General features: G+C 34.9%; 1 protein-coding gene across 9 annotated transcripts in view; it reads left to right on the top strand.

Annotated features, from left to right (window-relative positions):
- USP34 (ubiquitin specific peptidase 34) overlaps nt 1-18,179 on the top strand; it is a 128,372-nt gene that overhangs the window by 74,311 nt on the left and 35,882 nt on the right. For 8 of the 9 annotated variants that reach the window (XM_068675352.1, XM_068675353.1, XM_068675347.1 and 5 more), the window contains 13 exons: nt 96-218; nt 351-434; nt 654-740; nt 1,723-1,923; nt 3,256-3,338; nt 4,700-4,740; nt 5,688-5,812; nt 6,828-6,980; nt 8,122-8,226; nt 9,334-9,389; nt 9,493-9,613; nt 11,886-12,069; nt 17,618-17,781. In XM_068675352.1, the coding sequence (XP_068531453.1) occupies nt 96-218; nt 351-434; nt 654-740; nt 1,723-1,923; nt 3,256-3,338; nt 4,700-4,740; nt 5,688-5,812; nt 6,828-6,980; nt 8,122-8,226; nt 9,334-9,389; nt 9,493-9,613; nt 11,886-12,069; nt 17,618-17,781 (1,527 nt within the window). The remainder of the gene's footprint in view (nt 1-95; nt 219-350; nt 435-653; nt 741-1,722; nt 1,924-3,255; nt 3,339-4,699; nt 4,741-5,687; nt 5,813-6,827; nt 6,981-8,121; nt 8,227-9,333; nt 9,390-9,492; nt 9,614-11,885; nt 12,070-17,617; nt 17,782-18,179) is intronic. The other variant, XM_068675346.1, reaches the window with a different exon arrangement.

The raw sequence follows: 18,179 nt of genomic DNA, 5'->3' as shown, positions 1-18,179 counted from the left end.
GTACTTGTCCATTTACTTTAAAAACCCTCTCATTGTCTTTCTTAAGATCAGCATTAAGTTATGTTAATTGTTTTCTGTCGTCTTTATTTGCTAAGGGTAATGATGGCTTTAGCTGGAAGGATCTTCTGCGAATAAAAAGTGCCCATAAACTTTTGTACGCCCTGGAAATTATTGAAGCTCTGGGAAAGCCCAACAGAAGAATAAGACGTGAATCTACGGTAATAGGATTTCTTGCACAAAATAGTTTTTTTCTATGAACCAAAGTATATATTGATAATTTGGTTTACAGTATTTTTAATCTTAAACTGTGTTTGTTTGTTTTTTTGTGACTTATACTTGTTTGTCTTTAGGGAAGTTACAGTGATCTTTACCCAGACTCAGATGATTCAAGTGAAGATCAAATAGAAAATAGTAAAAACACATGGAGCTGCAAGGTCTGATTTTCCTACAGTATTTTGTGATACATATTGTAGTTTTTCAAAAAAAGATGTAAAATGAAAACCCATTTGAAACATTATCTAAGAGTTTCTGATCTCAAATTTAAATAGAATATTTTGAAGTTTTTCTGTGTTACCAGACCTGTAGGTCTAACTGAAGTTGGTGATATTTCTGCATTTGCTTTTTCTTACATTGGTTCCATAATATACTTACAGTTTGTTGCTGCTGGAGGGCTCCAACAATTACTCGAAATTTTTAATTCTGGAATCTTAGAGCCTAAAGAACAGGAATCATGGACTGTGGTAGGTGATTATTCACCCTTTTACTCCAGAATAACATAGCTGTCCGTTATAAGACATATGTATATATATGTATGAAATTGGCAACAGTTTCTCAAATGCTGAAAATACAGCAGGCATACCTTTTATTAAAAGGATTTAAACAGATTTTTAGGTATTTGTTCTAAAATACATTCAGTGTTAGAAACAAATTGTCATTCTTACTCTGTTTATATGCAAAAGATTGCATGATGACTTCTATTGTTCTGTCCAGAAAACTTGGACATCACCATGAAAATAATTACAAATTCCACAACTAAGTGCCTTGTACAGGTCACTGAACTTAAGCAGATCATTTACGTATATAGGTGCTAGACAGTTACCTTCTCCATGTGTTGCTGTGAAATGGTGCTCTTTTTTTGTTGTTAATTTCATTCTCACACTGCAAGTTTTGCTGGTGGAGCTGACCATGTGCTGTACTTGGCCATAGCTGCACAGCTGAGAGCCATGTAAACTGATCTCAAGGGTTACTAAATCAATCAGTGGGTTTTGTCTCTGCATGTGATATTACAATAGAAAATGTTATTTCTGAAGTACTATCTGCTGTCTCCTCGTGGTTAAATGTATTCAACTTGAAAGCATTTCTGTATACCATACCTATTACACTGTGCTATAATTGAATGCAATGCAGGGAAAGCTATTAACTGTAGAGATTAACCTCCTATACTGTTTCCTCTGTGGTATTTCATGCACACAATAACAGAATGTCTTGAAATGCACCTGTTAATAGGACTAGATAATAAAAATGTCCTTCTTGTAAAAAGTAATTTTTTTAATACCTTTCCTCTTTAGTGTCTATTCTTGTGAGGTTTTGCCAGTTAGAGTTCTAGTTGTTTATCCTTTGTAGCTTACTTAAGCTTTTCTTGTCAAATTCTGTAGAAGACATAGAATTATTTGTAAAATAAATCCCTGCAAAAAGAAAAATTCATTTCCTTCTTATTCACAGTGGCAGCTGGACTGCCTTGCTTGCTTGCTGAAGCTGATATGCCAGTTTGCAGTTGATCCTTCAGATCTGGATTTAGCTTACCACGATGTGTTTGCCTGGTCTGGTGTAGCAGAGAGTCACAGAAAAAGAACATGGCCAGGCAAATCAAGGAAGACTGCAAGTGACCATGTGAAGGGCCTTCATATACCTCGTTTAACAGAGGTAAGAGATAAACAGTGCGTCTGTTTTGTGAATTTAAATGACTCCTTTGTTGTGTAAAGCTTTTATTTTGGTAATAAAATAATATAGTGGCAAACTTACTAGTATTAATCTATATGTTACATACTGTTCTCAAATATAGTTTGTTTTTAAACCTGCCAATTTTAAAAGCTGGAACTGAAAGGTATTTTGATGAATGTGAGCATGTGAAATGTGAATTTCAGAATTCCAGTTTTATTCCTATTTCTTACATTTTGTTTTCCATATTATTAACTCTGTTTTTATGGTAACCTTTCGTAGTTGCTGTCCTCATCCTTGGCAAATACATTTTTATGTCCTTGAGTGCACACTAAGTGTGAAGTAGTTTACTATACTAAGGATATCTGACCAAGTGTATAAACATACTTAAACGCGTAAACCTTCCTCCCAGATTCTTGCCTGCTAATTTCCAAATATAGACCAAGCCTGATATTTAATCAATAGCATTTTGTCATCAGATGGCTAGGGATGCATTCACTGTAAATTGATTGCTCTTGGGCACAGGACCAGCTGTGATTGCAGGAAAGGGCAGATTTGAACTGTAAGCTGGAGCCAAACTTCCCATTTGTCATTGTTACACAAGGAAAGACCCTAACTGTTCTATAGGGATGAGGTATTTTTGACAAAACAGATTCCTAAATTGCCAAAGCTGATATGATACAGGGAAATTATTGAATGTATTAGCTTTTTTAATTGTCATCAATAAATATTTTTGATTGCCGTGGATTTGCTATCTAAATACTTTAAAAAACTTCTTTGTAAGGTCTTTAAAGACTTTCTCTTCAGACTTCTCAGATTTGAAAATTTTGTATAGCCTGTCAGAGGCTCTTTTTAAGATTAATAATTTAAGTGAATGTGTAGTCAGTCAAATGTGTTGATCACAAAGATACAAGCGAAATTTACATATCCAACTTCACCCACAACATTGTCCCCTCAAACCTATGATTTTAGAAACAAAGTTAATGTTTTTGGTTTTAAGAAATACACTGTTTTTTTTACTAACAAGGTTGAGAAGATTATTGATTTTTCTATTCAGTTATGTTGCCTAAGAGGAATAGAATGAAATTTTAGCATCTAGATGTACTCAGTGAAACACAGGATTTTACATTTGCTTTAATAAAAAACAGAATATGACTGTTTCAACTGTAGAGATGTTATCATTTCTCTTTTGCTGTTCCTCCCTCTACACAGGTGGGTTTTTTTTAGATTCACACAGTGTGTATAATTTAAAAAACAATCAAAAAGCTTGTTGTTATATTAACTGGTCTTTTTTTCTTTTGACTTCAATTTTTAAAGGTGTTTCTTGTACTTGTCCAGGGAACCAGTTTGATTCAGCGACTTATGTCAGTTGCTTATACATATGACAACTTGGCACCTAGGTACAATATCTTCTTATTTTTGTTATAAAGCTTAAAAGTGTGCACATTTTCCTTGGCTGTTTTAAATAGAATGAATAGCTCTTTCAGTTGTAGTTCCCATTAACATCCATATCAGAAATTTAGGTATATAGGCATTAGATTTGCTTTTCTTAGTCACATCTTTTTGTAGTTAATCCACACTTATGAATCATGGAGAGAACTCTCAGTGGTCATCAGCAATCAAGCAATCACTGAACTAAACAAATTGCCCGAAATAGTAATAGTAAGAAATAAATAAAATAGAAACAACAACAACAAAACCTACATGTAAAGTAATTAATCACCATAGAATCCCTTATATAACCAGTTGTTCTCCAAGGTATATGACGTGGAGCAACAAGATATGGACAGGATGCTGTCAGAAATTCTCGTACCAAAACTGATTCTTTGTCTCTTTGTAACAATTAGCATTGTCAATTTCAAGCGAATATAAAGGAAAATTTGAAATAAATTCATTTTTAAGCTGCTTATTTATCTGCTGTGTTTGACTTATTTTCCCCATCCTAATGACATTACTTTATTGCTATTGAAATTCCTCTTCTTTTTATAGTTAGTGTGCATGTACTGCAGGCAAAATTTTACTTTCAGAAAATGGTTATTAGTGGTTTTTGTCCTTTTTGCCTTTTTTCCTGAGAAAAGCAATTCTGTGTAAGACTGTATAGTGACAGAGTTGGACTGATTCTGGGGCAGTCAATTTTTTGACACATTCAGTGTTGTAGAATTACTTGATTCCAAATAAGGTATAATGTGTTCTACCATATTTGTAAAAGATTGATAATGATAGTTAGAGCATTTCCAGCCAGGTCTACAGCTGTGCCTAAATGTAACCTCTAGCTGAGTTCCAAGAATGATTTTAATAATATACAATATATTTTCCATTTCATAAACTTCTACTGCCCTTTTCAAAAACTGTAAGTAAATAAGTACAAGCATTTACAGTAGGTACAGAGTTCGCAAAGATCTGTTTAAAGTGTGGTTCCCCATAACAAATGCTAGCTTTCTTCTGTATGCGTCTGTTCTTGGTTCCATTTTATATCATCTCTTTCTTGGATAATATAAAGTGGTTGTGATTATTTTTTCTTTACTTTTTATCTTGTAGTCTGTAAAGCTTTAGGGGGGTGATTTGAAGTTCCTAATAGCTTTATAAATATCACTAATTTTGAATACTGCAAGAAATGAATCTTTTTAGGATTACGGTATTAGTTTTCTTAGTTGGTACTTAAGAATAACTTTGTTCTTACTGGCATGTGCTTACATTTCTAAGTGGTAATCTGTTATGATCTGTGATAAAGTTCAAATGGCTTTATCTTCTTCCTGTTCAGGGTGTTGAAAGCTCAGTCAGATCACAGATCAAGACACGAAGGTCAGTGCTGCAAATTACTTCTATGCTATGAACTAATAATATTGAAAACGTATTGAAGATAACAGGTTATGTGTTTGATTTATTCCACCTAAAACACAGAGAGGTCCTAAAAGACTTGCATGGCTTTCCTTTTCTGGTAATTATTTATATGATAGAAGTTTTGTATGCTAGTTATGCCTTCATCTCCAGAATAGCTGTTTTTGATAGGAAAACCAGCAGTATTATTTTCTGAAGAGCAGAAGATATATGTAGCACCATAATATAGTCACCAACAGTCACCTTTATTCGTGTTTACAAAGATAATTCTGGGCCCAGAATTCCTTGGAGATCCCCAGTCCAGCCTTCCTGGGGAGGATTCCTACAAAAGGTCTAAATGACCTGTGTCAGGTTAGGTTTGTATGAGAGTAACTGCCAAAAGTACAGCATAGGTGTGCATAAATATAGGTAGGTCTCCTAAGCTTGTACATTGCCTTTGTTTTTTTTTCCACTTTGTTCTGGCCTACAGATGTTCATGGCTATGAACCTGAATTCTCAGTATGCTGTGCGTCACATACGAAAGTCTTACTCTTGGCTGTTAAGAAGAAAAGAACTGATGTGCTAGTTAGTTCGGGGAAATGTTCATGTTAAGAGCTGATGCAACCCATCTCCAAAGTACCAGCTCACTTTGAAGTGAGAAGAAGGAGAGATGCAGGAAGGGGTTGTGCTCCAGATTTTGAGTATTTAGTCAAATTAAACTGTGATCAGTAGTACAACGATCAGTATTTAGTAAGCATATTGGTGACATTCTGAGCTGAAGTAGTGGCTTATGTGCCAATAAGGACTTAGTCTTGTACATTAAGATAATTAAAGTAAATGTCGTTTGTGCTAGAACTATGCAACCCTTCAACCTAGAAACCTTATTCTGTTAGAATAATGATACGATTTCCTCTCATCTCATTTCCTATTAGTTACTCATTATTCAATGTGGCTCTTGGTGAGTTGGGCTCACTGCTGTTCCTCGGTGAAATCCAGTCTGGCAGACAGTGATCATTTGCAAGACTGGCTAAAGAAGCTTACCCTTCTTATTCCAGAGGTATGTTAAAGAAGAGGTTGTTACTAATTTGTGCATAATATGGAACAAGATTAACTTTGGTTTCAAGTTTCCATTAATTTCAAATCATGTTGTTTCCTGCTAAAAGTAAGCAGGTTCTCAGTTACTTGCAGTCCTGTTTAAGTAATCATTTTTAGTAAAAATACTGTGTAAGATGGCACATTTGTGGTTGATTGCAAAACAGTTTATAAACTCCCATCTTTGTTCTTAGCTTTTGTTTGAAGGTAATTCTTTTGTTGTAATTCGTTGGAATTTCTGGATGATGCCCTCCAACATGGATTAATCTAAATATACTTCTGCCATTGTGTTATTTTTTCAGCCGTACTTTTTATCACAAAATGGGGTGAATAAGAGTTTAAATAAACGTTTGTCATCAATGAATCTTTGTCTAGTTTTAAGTATTTTTTTGTCTAATGTAAGACAAACTTGGAAATTGCATAATATGCACAATAGATTTATTTATTTATTTATTTTTACTATCTATTGCTTAAAGGTGCAATATGGACACGATGAGGTGATTGTTATTATCAGCTAATTATTACTCAACCACAGAAAAAACATATGTACTGTCTCCATTTAAAAACACTGGAACTAAATGAGGGCAAACTTCTGAAGCTAAATTAGAGATAGTCTAGATTATTTTTTTCCTTAGGAATAAAAGAAGATAATTTTTCTAGTGAAATTAAGTTAACCATATAGTTTCATATGCGTAAGTATAGGTTGCAGCATTACATATATGTTCATACTTCGCCCAGATGTGGTATTTTGGGAGCTGGCTGTACTCTTTACTATAGAAAATAGGTAACTTGGGAGACAAGGCTTTTTTGTTACAAGGGTATCTTCAGCATAGGTGTTTTTAGACGTATTCTGCCTTGATAAGCTGGTAGATGTTATTAGAGGAACTTAATTATGTATATATGGAAGGAAAGTCAAAAAAGAAAAAAACAAACTTCTAAATAATGTGTGCAGTAATTTTATTTATTTATTTTTCACACAGACTGCCGTTCGCCACGAGTCATGCAATGGTTTATACAAGTTATCTCTCTCTGGTCTCGATGGGGGGGACTCAATTAATCGGTCCTTTCTGCTGCTGGCTGCATCAACATTACTAAAATTTCTTCCTGATGCTCAAGCTCTGAAACCTATCCGGGTAAGAACTTAGCAAATTACAAGACATTGTTAAAGATATATTTTAACTTATTTCTGTTAATATAAAAGGAGAAAAATGGTAGCATATGCCATCATTTTGTCTGGCATACTGTTTCTGATCTGCTAAGATATTAAGACTAAGATATTAAGGTTTAGATGTTTCGAGAAGCTTCACAGAAGTTACAGCTGTGATGCTAAAGTAATTGATACCTTACTAGTGCTAGGAGAAAAGTACAAAATAGCATTTTGAAAGTGTTGTGGTTCTGGAATTTTAGCATCCACATAAGATGCCGTTAAGGAATAACAGTTGTGTTTTCAGTAAATGCCCCATCTTCCCTTTTAAATGTAGGCAAGTCCATAAATAAATCAGTAAATAGTTTTATATTTTATAGGTGTCCTCTGTTGTTGCAGTTAAGTGTCACTGTTCCCCAGTCAATTGTTTCTGTTTTTCTTTTGGGGTATTATTGTCCTCACAGTTTCACTAAATAGAAGAGATTCTACTTTCACACTGTTAATGTATGGAGATTAATAGAGATGGTTTGAACTAATCTGGATGATTTTCCCTAAAGTCAATTAGGAATTGTAGACATACCAATGCATATCAGAGAAGGCTATGCTCACTTCAGCTGTGTAGATCTGAAGAAGACTACTTGTACGACTGTGAAATGTGAACCTTGATTAGGGGGAGATTCTGAGAAAAAAAAAAAAAAAAAAGGTTGCATTAAAACAATCTGCAGAAGATTTGCATTATTTCACTAGTTTTCAGAAGAGTTCAAAATGGGATTTTAACCAACACATGTCAAACTGATATTCATGCAAATTTTCTTTTGTTTTGCCCAGTCTAATATTGAAAATTTTGCAATTTGCAGTTCTGAGTACTGATTTAATACTATTGTAAGTTTAAGGCTCTGGCAGATCATCCTGACAGTCTTTCAAGAAAATGAATAAGTATTTCAGAATTAAAATAGAACATGCAGTGTTACCATTGTAAAATTCATTGTTCTTGTAAGGATCTTATCTTAAATAGGGACATGTAGAAAGTAATATTCTTGTAACATTGCATTTATTGCACTGCTTTAATACAGTTATTATTACAGTTAACAAAAGAAATTTTTTCTTTTTTCTTTTTTTTTTTTTCTCAGGTGGAGGATTATGAAGAAGAACCAGTGCTACGACCAGGTTGTAAGGAATATTTTTGGTTGCTGTGCAAACTGATTGATAACATACATGTCAAAGATGCAAGTCAGGTATGTTTTGCTTTGCAGTCATAAAAATGTTTGTGTTTTTAAATATCTGTATTCATGTAACTTTTTTCATTGAACGTGATACAATTTTACTTAATATATAGTGAACTGCTACAAACTGCTCTCCAAGCATTCCATCTCTTGACTTCTGCTGCTGTTTGGTGTTTTTAGTAGCTCATGGTCAAAGGAAGCTTCAGATGCACACCGTTTAGAGTCAAGAAGGGAGGGTGCATATAATGCACAAATAGAGTGGGCTATATGAAGTTAAGAGACATGAGTATTGGAATCATTTAGGAAAGATTGACTCTTGGTAATTTCAGTGAAGGAGGAGGTGAGCAAATATCTGACATTAACTGAAAGAGACGAGAAAAAAATTCAGTTAGAAGCCAATTAGCATAGGTCAGAAAAAATACTCACTCTTTCGAAACATCCAAAAAGGGTTAAAATTAACTTTTTATGCACCTTCTGCAACTATCTCTGCTGGCTGGACATGCTACATAAGTATCTCTAATTTATTCTCAGTGCTCTGGCAGGAGTGTGGGAAGGGAAGGAAGATAAAGCTATGAACCTTCTTTCTGTAGTGTTGAAAAAAATCTTGTCTCCTAACACCTGATGGTCCCAGTAGAGGCAAAAATTTTGGCCCGTCCATCTTTCTTCCACACAGTTTCCTACCATTTCCATTGTATTAATTCAGTTTCTTAGCTAGGCTACAGTTCTGCATAGTTCTTCTGCATGTTGCTTTCAAATTTCTAATGACAAGCTTCTGTGTGTTCCTGTGAGAAATAACAGTAAAGTATTTAAAATAGTAGTATTCAATTTTTTCAACATGATAATATATTTTTGGGATCTGGAATTGAAAGAATAAGTGTTACTTTATTTGAACTGTATATCATTGATTTTAAAAAACAGTTATATCACATTTATGAAAATGTATTAAAATACTGTTGCAAGAACATTTGAAAGAGTTTTAATTGTTCCTGTTTTTTTTTTTTTTGTGTACAATAGCAAATTTCCATCCAAAAGAATAACCGTAGTTTCTGGCTGGATTTCTAATTCATGACGTACATAATTTTTTTCCATTTATATACCACTTTCTTTCTTTTTGATCAGACCACACTCCTTGATTTAGATGCACTAGCAAGACATCTTGCTGACTGCATTCGGAGGTAAGGTTTAGTAAAGTAATTTCATCTGTAAGTTGCATTAAATTTATTGTTAGTGGGACAGACAGAGTTTTAACATTTCTTTTATATGTATGTATATATATAGCAGAGAAATCCTTGACCATCAAGACGGTAATATAGAAGATGACGGACTTACAGGACTGCTTCGCCTTGCAACAAGTGTTATTAAGCACAAACCACCTTTTAAATTTTCTCGTGAAGGGCAGGTAAGAAAAGGACCCTGACAGAGATCAAGACAAGGTCATATCTTTTTACTGTACTTTCTTCATTACACCTTTTTACCTAATATTTTGACTGCAGGGCTGAGTACGTGACAGTATGTCATATTTCTAGCTCTAGGTGATTGATGAAAACATGTCTCATTCCTTAATTAATAAGTAGTATGTACAGTCCCTTCCCTTTCTAACTGTATTTAACTTCTGGATAAAGTTCTTACATCCTAGAGATTTTATTTATTTTCATTTTTTATGTCTGAATTTTTTCAGAACAGATCTGTATTAATTACTTAAAAAAAATAATTAACAACAGCTGCTTTTTGACTATCCTGGGACAGTTGTGATCTAAAAGTAGCTTTTAAGCTCTACACCTACCCAGTGGCAGACACGTGTAAAAAGAATACTGCAGTTCACCCATCCACAAAAAGACACACCTCTTCTTTTTTTTTTTTCCCTGCTCTAACATGTCAGAATTCAATCAGATAGTGCAAATACAAGATTAAGAGTATTAAATGGAAAATGATAGATCCAGATCTCTGACATTACTTCTTTTCTAGTCTATGAGACTGCATTTTAGGGTGGCCGGTGTGCTAGGACACCTGTTTGAAAAAGGCTGCACCACAGCACTAGGCTGTAGCCCATAGCACAGTCCAAAACTCCACATACTGGATACAGCTGGTCTGCTGATGAGCTGTAACCATCACCTGGCAAATATGGTTAGGAATGGAAACCAGTCAGATTGCTGCCCTATGAGCACTTGTGGTGCAGAGTTACTACCAAGAAAACAGGTATCCGTTTGTTTTTAATTTCATGCATAGTGGGATTAAAATATAACTCCAAAGCGTGGAGAAATCTGGAAGAGCTTTCGTTAACTATTTAGGCCAGGAGAAGACCCCTCAATATTATTCAGACATAAACAAGTGACTGTATTTATAATATTTCGTATTAGTGCTACAGGAATTTCTCTATACATTGGAAAAAGACTTTTTTTATAGTGATTTTTTTGTTTGCTCTGCAGGAGGCTATCTTACATTTAGATTTTATTTAGATTTTACTGCAGCCTGACCTTTTAACATAGGGAAATCCAAGAAGAACATTTATTTAATTACAGTCTAGAAATTGCAGAACAAAATATAATAGTTGTATATATGTAGCTGTACCTTGCAAATGGGAGAGAATTCTATCCGTAAAAAAAAAACAATTGAAGAAGATATCATGTAGGGAAAAAAAACAAATGAAGATTCTGTAGAGGTCAAGGATAGAGGGTTTATTGTCTGATCATGTAGACTACTACAATGATACACTACTAGTATGATTTAATTTCAGTTTGTTAAGATTGCAGCCATTTTGTTGATGCAGTGAAGTGAAGGAAGTAGATCATGTCATCAGCCCTGGGCATAAAAGTTTTGAATGAATTGCTGATTGTCTAAGGGATTTTGCTGAAATACCGCTTTCTAAATCAGTTAAATTTCTTCCTTCATGTTCTTTCATAATAGCACTTGGATGACTAATTAGTAATGTTCACTTCAGTAGTTGAAAGGCTGAGGAAAGCCTTTCACCATCCTGTACTTCTTTGAACATATTATAGCTTCTGGAAGAATATGACTCCTTTTCCTACAGACCTAGACAGATTTTGATTTCTTGTTGTCTTAATATTTTACATTTGATACAATTTTATTGAATTAAGTTGACTAAGCAGGACAAAGGTACAGAATTTTAGACATACGCAACTCCACTTTTTAGTGTATTAATCTGGAAAGATAAATATAAATGACAATGTGTTACGGGTCTGTCATCCAAAGACAACATGACTCGGTACAGCTGTGCTTTATGCTTTTTATAGTTCAGTTAATATTCCAACAGAGTAGCAATACCAAAACATACTTGCAGTACATATGATACATAAATCAGTGCATGTTTTATGGTTAATTAGTGATTCGTAAAACTCAGACTAGTAGAGCGATTATGTACTATGAGAAACCAGCCTTAAATTTATTAAAAATACATGTGTATGGTTTGTCAAGTTGAATTATCAGTCATGAATCAAGCATAATTTGCCATTCTTTTTCACTGGACATGTTTCTCTTTAGGTTGTAATATAAATAAAATTGTTGAAATTTGCAATTTAAAATGTATATATGAGTCAGAAAGTTCTATACATGATAGAGGTCCAGAAAGTATACGGAAATTTCTAGAAGACTGGAAAAACATGACTGTCTCATGTGTTCAAACTGCTAAATCTGCTGACGGAATTGTTTTACAGGAGTTTCTGAGAGACATCTTCAATCTTCTGTTCTTGCTGCCAAGTTTAAAAGATAGACAGCAGCCAAAATGCAAGTCACATTCTTCAAGGGCTGCAGCATATGACTTGTTGGTAGAAATGGTGAAAGGGTCCGTGGAAAACTACAGGCTGCTCCACAACTGGGTTATGGCACAACATATGCAGTGTAAGAACCTTCGTTCATATGTAGCTTTTGAGTATTTTGTGGAAAATTAGTCCTTTTGTATCTTCTGTTCATTTTGGTTGTTTTGAATTTTTTGATTTATCGAGTTCAGTAAAGTAAATGGGAGGGTGGCCATTATATGGACTCCTCTTTGGAAGATTGCATGTTTGTGACAGGATTGCTAGCCACCGTTGTGAACAGTACTGCAATCGTGGAATTTGCTTTTCCTCCTGACAACTGAGACATTGATCCTGCTAACAGTACTTCTAAAATTCCCTTTGTAGCTCTGCTAGTTATCCAGCATCACTTAAAGAAGCATACAGCACTAATACAATTTTGTTATGCCTCTTGGCTTTCATGCTTCCTGTTTTTTGGAAACTCAGTTCCTATGTAAAATATGTAAATTACCAAAATCTGAAGCCAGTTAGTATTTTCTCTTTGATTTGCAAATACTTGTTATGCATTTTTAGCTTGATAGATTTCCTTTTATATGTCCAGCTTACATTCTGGTAACCTGAGGATTTGTAATTTATTATAATCAATGGAATTGATTTAGTGCCTTACAATTCAGGAAGCAAAAGAGAAATCTGATATTAATGTTTTGAGTTCTGTAGTTGTATGCCTGAGGCCTTCTGAAAAGCCTCTAAGATGTCATATGCTTAGGGAAAATATTATGAAGAATATGATGTATGAAAATACCTGATATTTGTGTGTGCTGTAAGTGCATCTGCTGCTGCTGAGCCTGTCAGTATCTCTCCAGGTGCAATCATCCATTTTTTTACAGTTAGTATTTTTTAACTCCAAGTCCCAGTAATTCAAGCTACTGAAATTTTCTGTAACATTTACCAGTTGCTGCGTTCTTCCAAATATTCTTCTCTAGATTGTTTGTTCCTTTCTGAGTTCTCCAGAATCATGTGGTCCATGCTCCTTCTACATATTCAGTGTATTTCAGTTTCTTGAATGTTAATCTTAATACAACTGGCAGAGTGCCGTTGTCTCTTTATGTGCTATTGACCACAGGATTTCTGATACCTCACGTGTTTTAAAGTCTTGTTATTCCATTGGTGTGAATCAAAGACTCTTAAAACTGGATTTTTCCTCATTGCTTATCTCTGTAATCTAACTAGTCTTTTAAAATCTTAGTCTTAGGCCTGTTGTGCCATTTTACGTAGGAGATGCATTAAGGAAGATGTTAGTAATTTCCATCCTCTCTTTGGTTATAACATTTTGGTTTTGTGGTTCACTGGAGAAATTTTCGATCCTGCAACTTGTACTGTAGTCGTCATCTAGTCTGACCAGTTGCTGTCTTTTCTACTCTACCCTTTTTTTTCACACCCCTAGCCGATTGAAGCCAGGATGCTCTTAAAAGATTGCTTTAATTTAGTGTAGCAATGTAAGGTACAGTTTTCAAAATGAAGTCGTATCTTTAAAGGATATCTAGTGTATTTTCCTTGGGACAAAAGAAAGGATTTTAGGATTCTAAGTAAAAATGAGATGTTAAGACTCTATTCAGGCAGTCATATAAAAACGTACTACTGTGTATTGTTCTTCAGACTTGAGCTAGTATGAGTAATGTAAAATAGTTGTAGTAAAGTTTTAACTTCAGCAGCATTTTTTGGAAAGTTTCCAGTAGTGTAGCTGTCTTTGCTGATGGATGCAAAAAGATTAATGTGTGTGCTTTTTTCCTACTTGACAGCATTTACAGCTGTATAGCATTTTTCTGTGTTGAACCAGGTGGTGAGATCTACCATTGTGTACATCATTCCCAAACATACAATTGTAAATTCATTTGCCTTTAACTTTTTGGCTTCTCTTTCTGAAGATCTGATGTCTTCTCTTTAGTATGCCGGTCAGGTTCTTTGAGTGAGGAAGAACATCTTAGCCACTACCGTTAGTGGCTTAAATACCTTTCTAGATAAGGTGCTGGCTTACATTGCCACCTGGCATGCAAGTATTGACCAGAAGGGATGTAATGTTCTACCAGCAATGTCCTTGTCCTCAGCAGAAGTGAGTTGTCCTGTAAGACCATGTCCACGATTTAAAAAAAATAAAAAATAAAAAAAAAAAAGTTAGAATACATAAATTGATTGAAAGCAGGTGGAGGAAGAAACTTAGCTGTATAAAATGGGAAGGAAATAGTCTATAATTCAATGAAATGATGTCCCTCCTAAACCAGCACTCCTAAAGGAAACAATGCAGTGTCTTCATGGATTTTCAGCAATTTTCAGGAAATTAACTGCTAAGAAGCTGATGTCAGCTGACTTTTTTTGCTTTTCTCAACAGGGAAGGCTTACACTAAATGCGGACTTTGATCTTCTGAAGATGGGATTTAGATACCCTCTATTATTCATAAAATTTCTTGTAGGGTTTTGGGGTTTTGCTTTCTTTAAAGGCCAAAAGTAATAAAAACATTCGGTTCAAGGGAGGGGAAAAAAGACCAGCTGCCTTGCTGGGAAATTCATTAAGATAATATCTGATGTTATGTTTGGAGCAGAAGCATTATCAGAAGTTGGAATAGAGAAAAATGCACAGTCATTGAGGGGAGATAAATTAATTTTACTTAAAGTAGAATGTGACTGCTGCAAGTTTGGTTACAAGTTCCACATTTCTTCCTGAGAAAAGGCAGTTTTCTGTAATGACAGAGATGAGTAATGAAGATAAGACATAAATGAGGCCAAATTTAACTTTCTAGTTAAGATCCATATGGAAAAAGGAAAGCATTTATTATCACAATGAAGGTAGTTGCTTAAAAGTCCCAGTACAGAGAAAATAGGATCCTCCTGAGAAAATTATTGTAGAATTTTTGAAAGCCCTCTGTCATATATAAGTGGGAGGAAGATACTCCAGCTATTCTCATGAAGTATAAAGAAGTTGTCTGATTTCTCTGCAATTAATACTTGATGAGCCATAAACAAAGCAATAGGTGTTGAGTCTTTCCATCAGGAAGGGTGAATGCAGATGCTGCAGTTTAAGGATTTTGGTTAGGTGAAGGCATTTTGTGTTCTTCTACCACGCTAATGACTTCTGCTGGGAGTTTAAACATTGAGAAGAGCTTTGTTTCAAGTGGCTGGTCAGGCCAATTTAACCAGGTAACATTAGGTCATGCTACTGAGATTTGTTAAAACACGAGAATTAAAACTCTTTCCTTCCCTACTTGAAGCTGCAGGGCTAATGGTAGTTTTGATGCCAATGCCAAAATGAAGATTACAATAATTACTTGTTGTGCAGCAGAACATCCTGTGGGTCTGGCATCTGAGGATCTGTTTAGAGGATGCCAGATAGTTCCTTGAAATTATAGCAGGTAGTATGAATTTAGAAGAATACTTAATAAACCTTTAATCTTTGACAAAGTAATTAAGGCTTTAAAATTTGAATCTTGAGCCCACATAGCTTTCGTGGATTGTAAAAAAAAAAAAAATTAAAAAATTAAAATTTCACACCTTGACTACTCTTTTTTTTTTCCCCCCTTTTCTCTACATATCTGAACAGAGGTGCTGAATTACTTGTAGGTCGTTCTACATTTTTGGAGAATGACATCCTTGGGAATGAATAACTAAGTTATTGTAAGTTTTTGTGTCAAACTTCTTGCATACCAAGGAAGACAGGCAGCAGTGAATATCTTTGTATGCTAGATTAGCATCTCTCTGATTTAGTGCCTGTGTCATCTAGTTACTTCAGCAGGTCAAATAATTATTTTCCGATTCTATTCTCCTGTGTGAGACATGGAAAGGAAAGTCTGTCAGTGTCTAGAAGCAGTACGAATCACTTAAAAGTGGTTTGTGTAGTCTGGATACCATCTTCTTGAGTGGCAGGTGAGAACTTTCCCATTCTTCCCATTTCTTGGCAGCCATTTCAGAGCAAGGCTTACAGAGAAGAGTCTGTCAGACTTGCTTAACTTGTCTACTGCCATGCTGTTTATGAAATAGATTGTTACGTCTGGTGTAAAATTGAGAGGAAAAGAAAACTTACAGGAAAAGAAAATGTCTTTTCAGTCCGATTCTTTAGGCAATTTACTTCTTGCTTCTCCTATTTTTCTTACAGATTACAGATTTCTTTGGCTTTCAAGTGCAATAACAAACATTCCTTTACCTCCTGTAAAAGCTGTTCCCAAGTTTATTCAAGCTTATGTATGGCGAAGCACTCTTATCTCTGATAAGCATCTATATGTCTTTGGTATTGGTCAAAAAGATCTTTTGCTAGCATGGCATCCATTATAGCAGATACCATTCTGAAACCAGCTGCTAAAAATGAAAGTCTTGCTTCATGTGGGGTTAGCTTTGATAGCAAATGTGTGTTTTGCTATGTGAAAAGAAGGTTCCCTAACTTAAATCTCTGGGTGCAGAGACTCTGTGTTGCTTTCTTTCAGTGTGACACAGCAGTGCATGGGAATGGCTAGGGGAAATGGCGAGTGATTTTGTGTGCTGGGGGAATGACTGGGGTACATTGGGGAGCCTGGAAGTGTTGCACGTTACCAGTTATCAGTACGTTGTCACTGCTCCTGATTTAGTCAGTGCTAGTGTTGTGGGGGAAGGAGCGTTCACTATGGAGCTCCTAGTTCACTATGGAGTTCACTGAAGAGCTTTGGTTCCATTTTAATTAAAGCTTTTGCACAATTGTGTAACAGTAGCACTTATTAACATGCATAACACAATGCATTTAATGGGAAAATAAGGTGGACATAAAGAGAATTGAATGAAAGATGAGGGAAGGAAGTCAGGCTAGAAGAAGAAAGATTTAGAATGGTTTGGGTTGGAAGGGGCCTTAAAGATCATCTAATTCCAACTCCATAGAATGAGCAGGGCTAAGCTCTTAAGAAAACTCAGTTCAGCAGAAAGCCTACTTTTTGAAGCCTGTGCATCACTTTTCACATCACCTGTTAGCTGTCACTGGTCAGAAGACAGAATTCTAGATAATAATGTAGATAACAGGGTTGCCATGAAGTTGCTACAGAACAAGAGTAATTTTTTTTTTTAATGCATTTCAGGTTAAAATATTATGAAAATAACTTTATTTATAAAAAATGTGTAGCAACCACTATTTAGAAAATGCGGATGCTCTTGATGTTCAGTTTTAATGAAGAGGCCAGATGACCATTACTCCATGTGATACTGCCCCTAGATCAACTGCAGGAGCTGCCACTTGCCACGAATAATGCATGTGAGAGCACAGCGTACTCATGTAAAAGTACCAAATCATTGCAATCCAAAGTAGCGTGTGCTGCCACACTTTGTTATGCAGAGATTGGAGATGAAATGCATGGAACTGCGTTTCAGGGTACCACCTCTCACTTTCTCAGGGGTCTGTTTCACCTTTGTAGAGGCATCTAGAAAGGCTGGCTTATGTATCCAGATACTAAAAATGCTTTCTTGATGTACCCATAATGCATTTTCTTAAAGAGCAGGTACAGTCTGGCTCATGTTTGAAAATCCAGAATGCAGAAACAAGATGTATTTCATTAATGTAGGCATAAAGCTTTGAAATTCATTTATGTCTTTGGAAGTTATTATTGGAATTGATTTTTTGTGCATATGTGCTTACGTACTTCTTCCAGCTTCCCATGCACCTTACAAGTGGGATTATTGGCCCCATGATGATGTTCGAGCTGAATGTAGGTTTGTGGGTCTGACTAATCTTGGAGCAACTTGTTACTTGGCATCCACTATTCAGCAGCTCTACATGATACCAGAGGCCAGACAAGCAATCTTTACTGCAAAGGTATGGTTTGCAATCTTACATTCTTTGTTATTTTGTAAAATTTTATATTTAGTTTAAAAATATAATAATTAAGTGTAATTAAAAATAAAAAGTTTAAATTCATTTTTCCAATTAAAAGGCTAATAAAATATGGATTTACTTTTAGGACTTGTTTCTGTGTAAAGAATATTTCTTCAGGACTTTAGTTTGCTCTGTGTTTGGTTAAATTCTTCTGCTGATGTGATTTTTAAAAAAGTGATTTTTAAAAATACCTATTTGTAATGCAGTATCTTCTTAAGGTGATATTATAACAGAGCATGTTCTCAAACTCATATTTCTGTTGCTGTCAAATAGATTGATTCAGGTTTGTTTTTATATGACTTGTTTGTTGTTTCTTATCTCCTAATCTGTCATTTCAT

The sequence above is a fragment of the Anas acuta genome, chromosome 3 (assembly GCF_963932015.1).
Source record: "Anas acuta chromosome 3, bAnaAcu1.1, whole genome shotgun sequence".
Classification (NCBI taxonomy): Eukaryota; Metazoa; Chordata; class Aves; order Anseriformes; family Anatidae; genus Anas; species Anas acuta.
The sequence above is the reverse complement of the archived record's forward strand: the minus strand, read 5'-3'. Positions and strand labels throughout refer to the sequence as shown.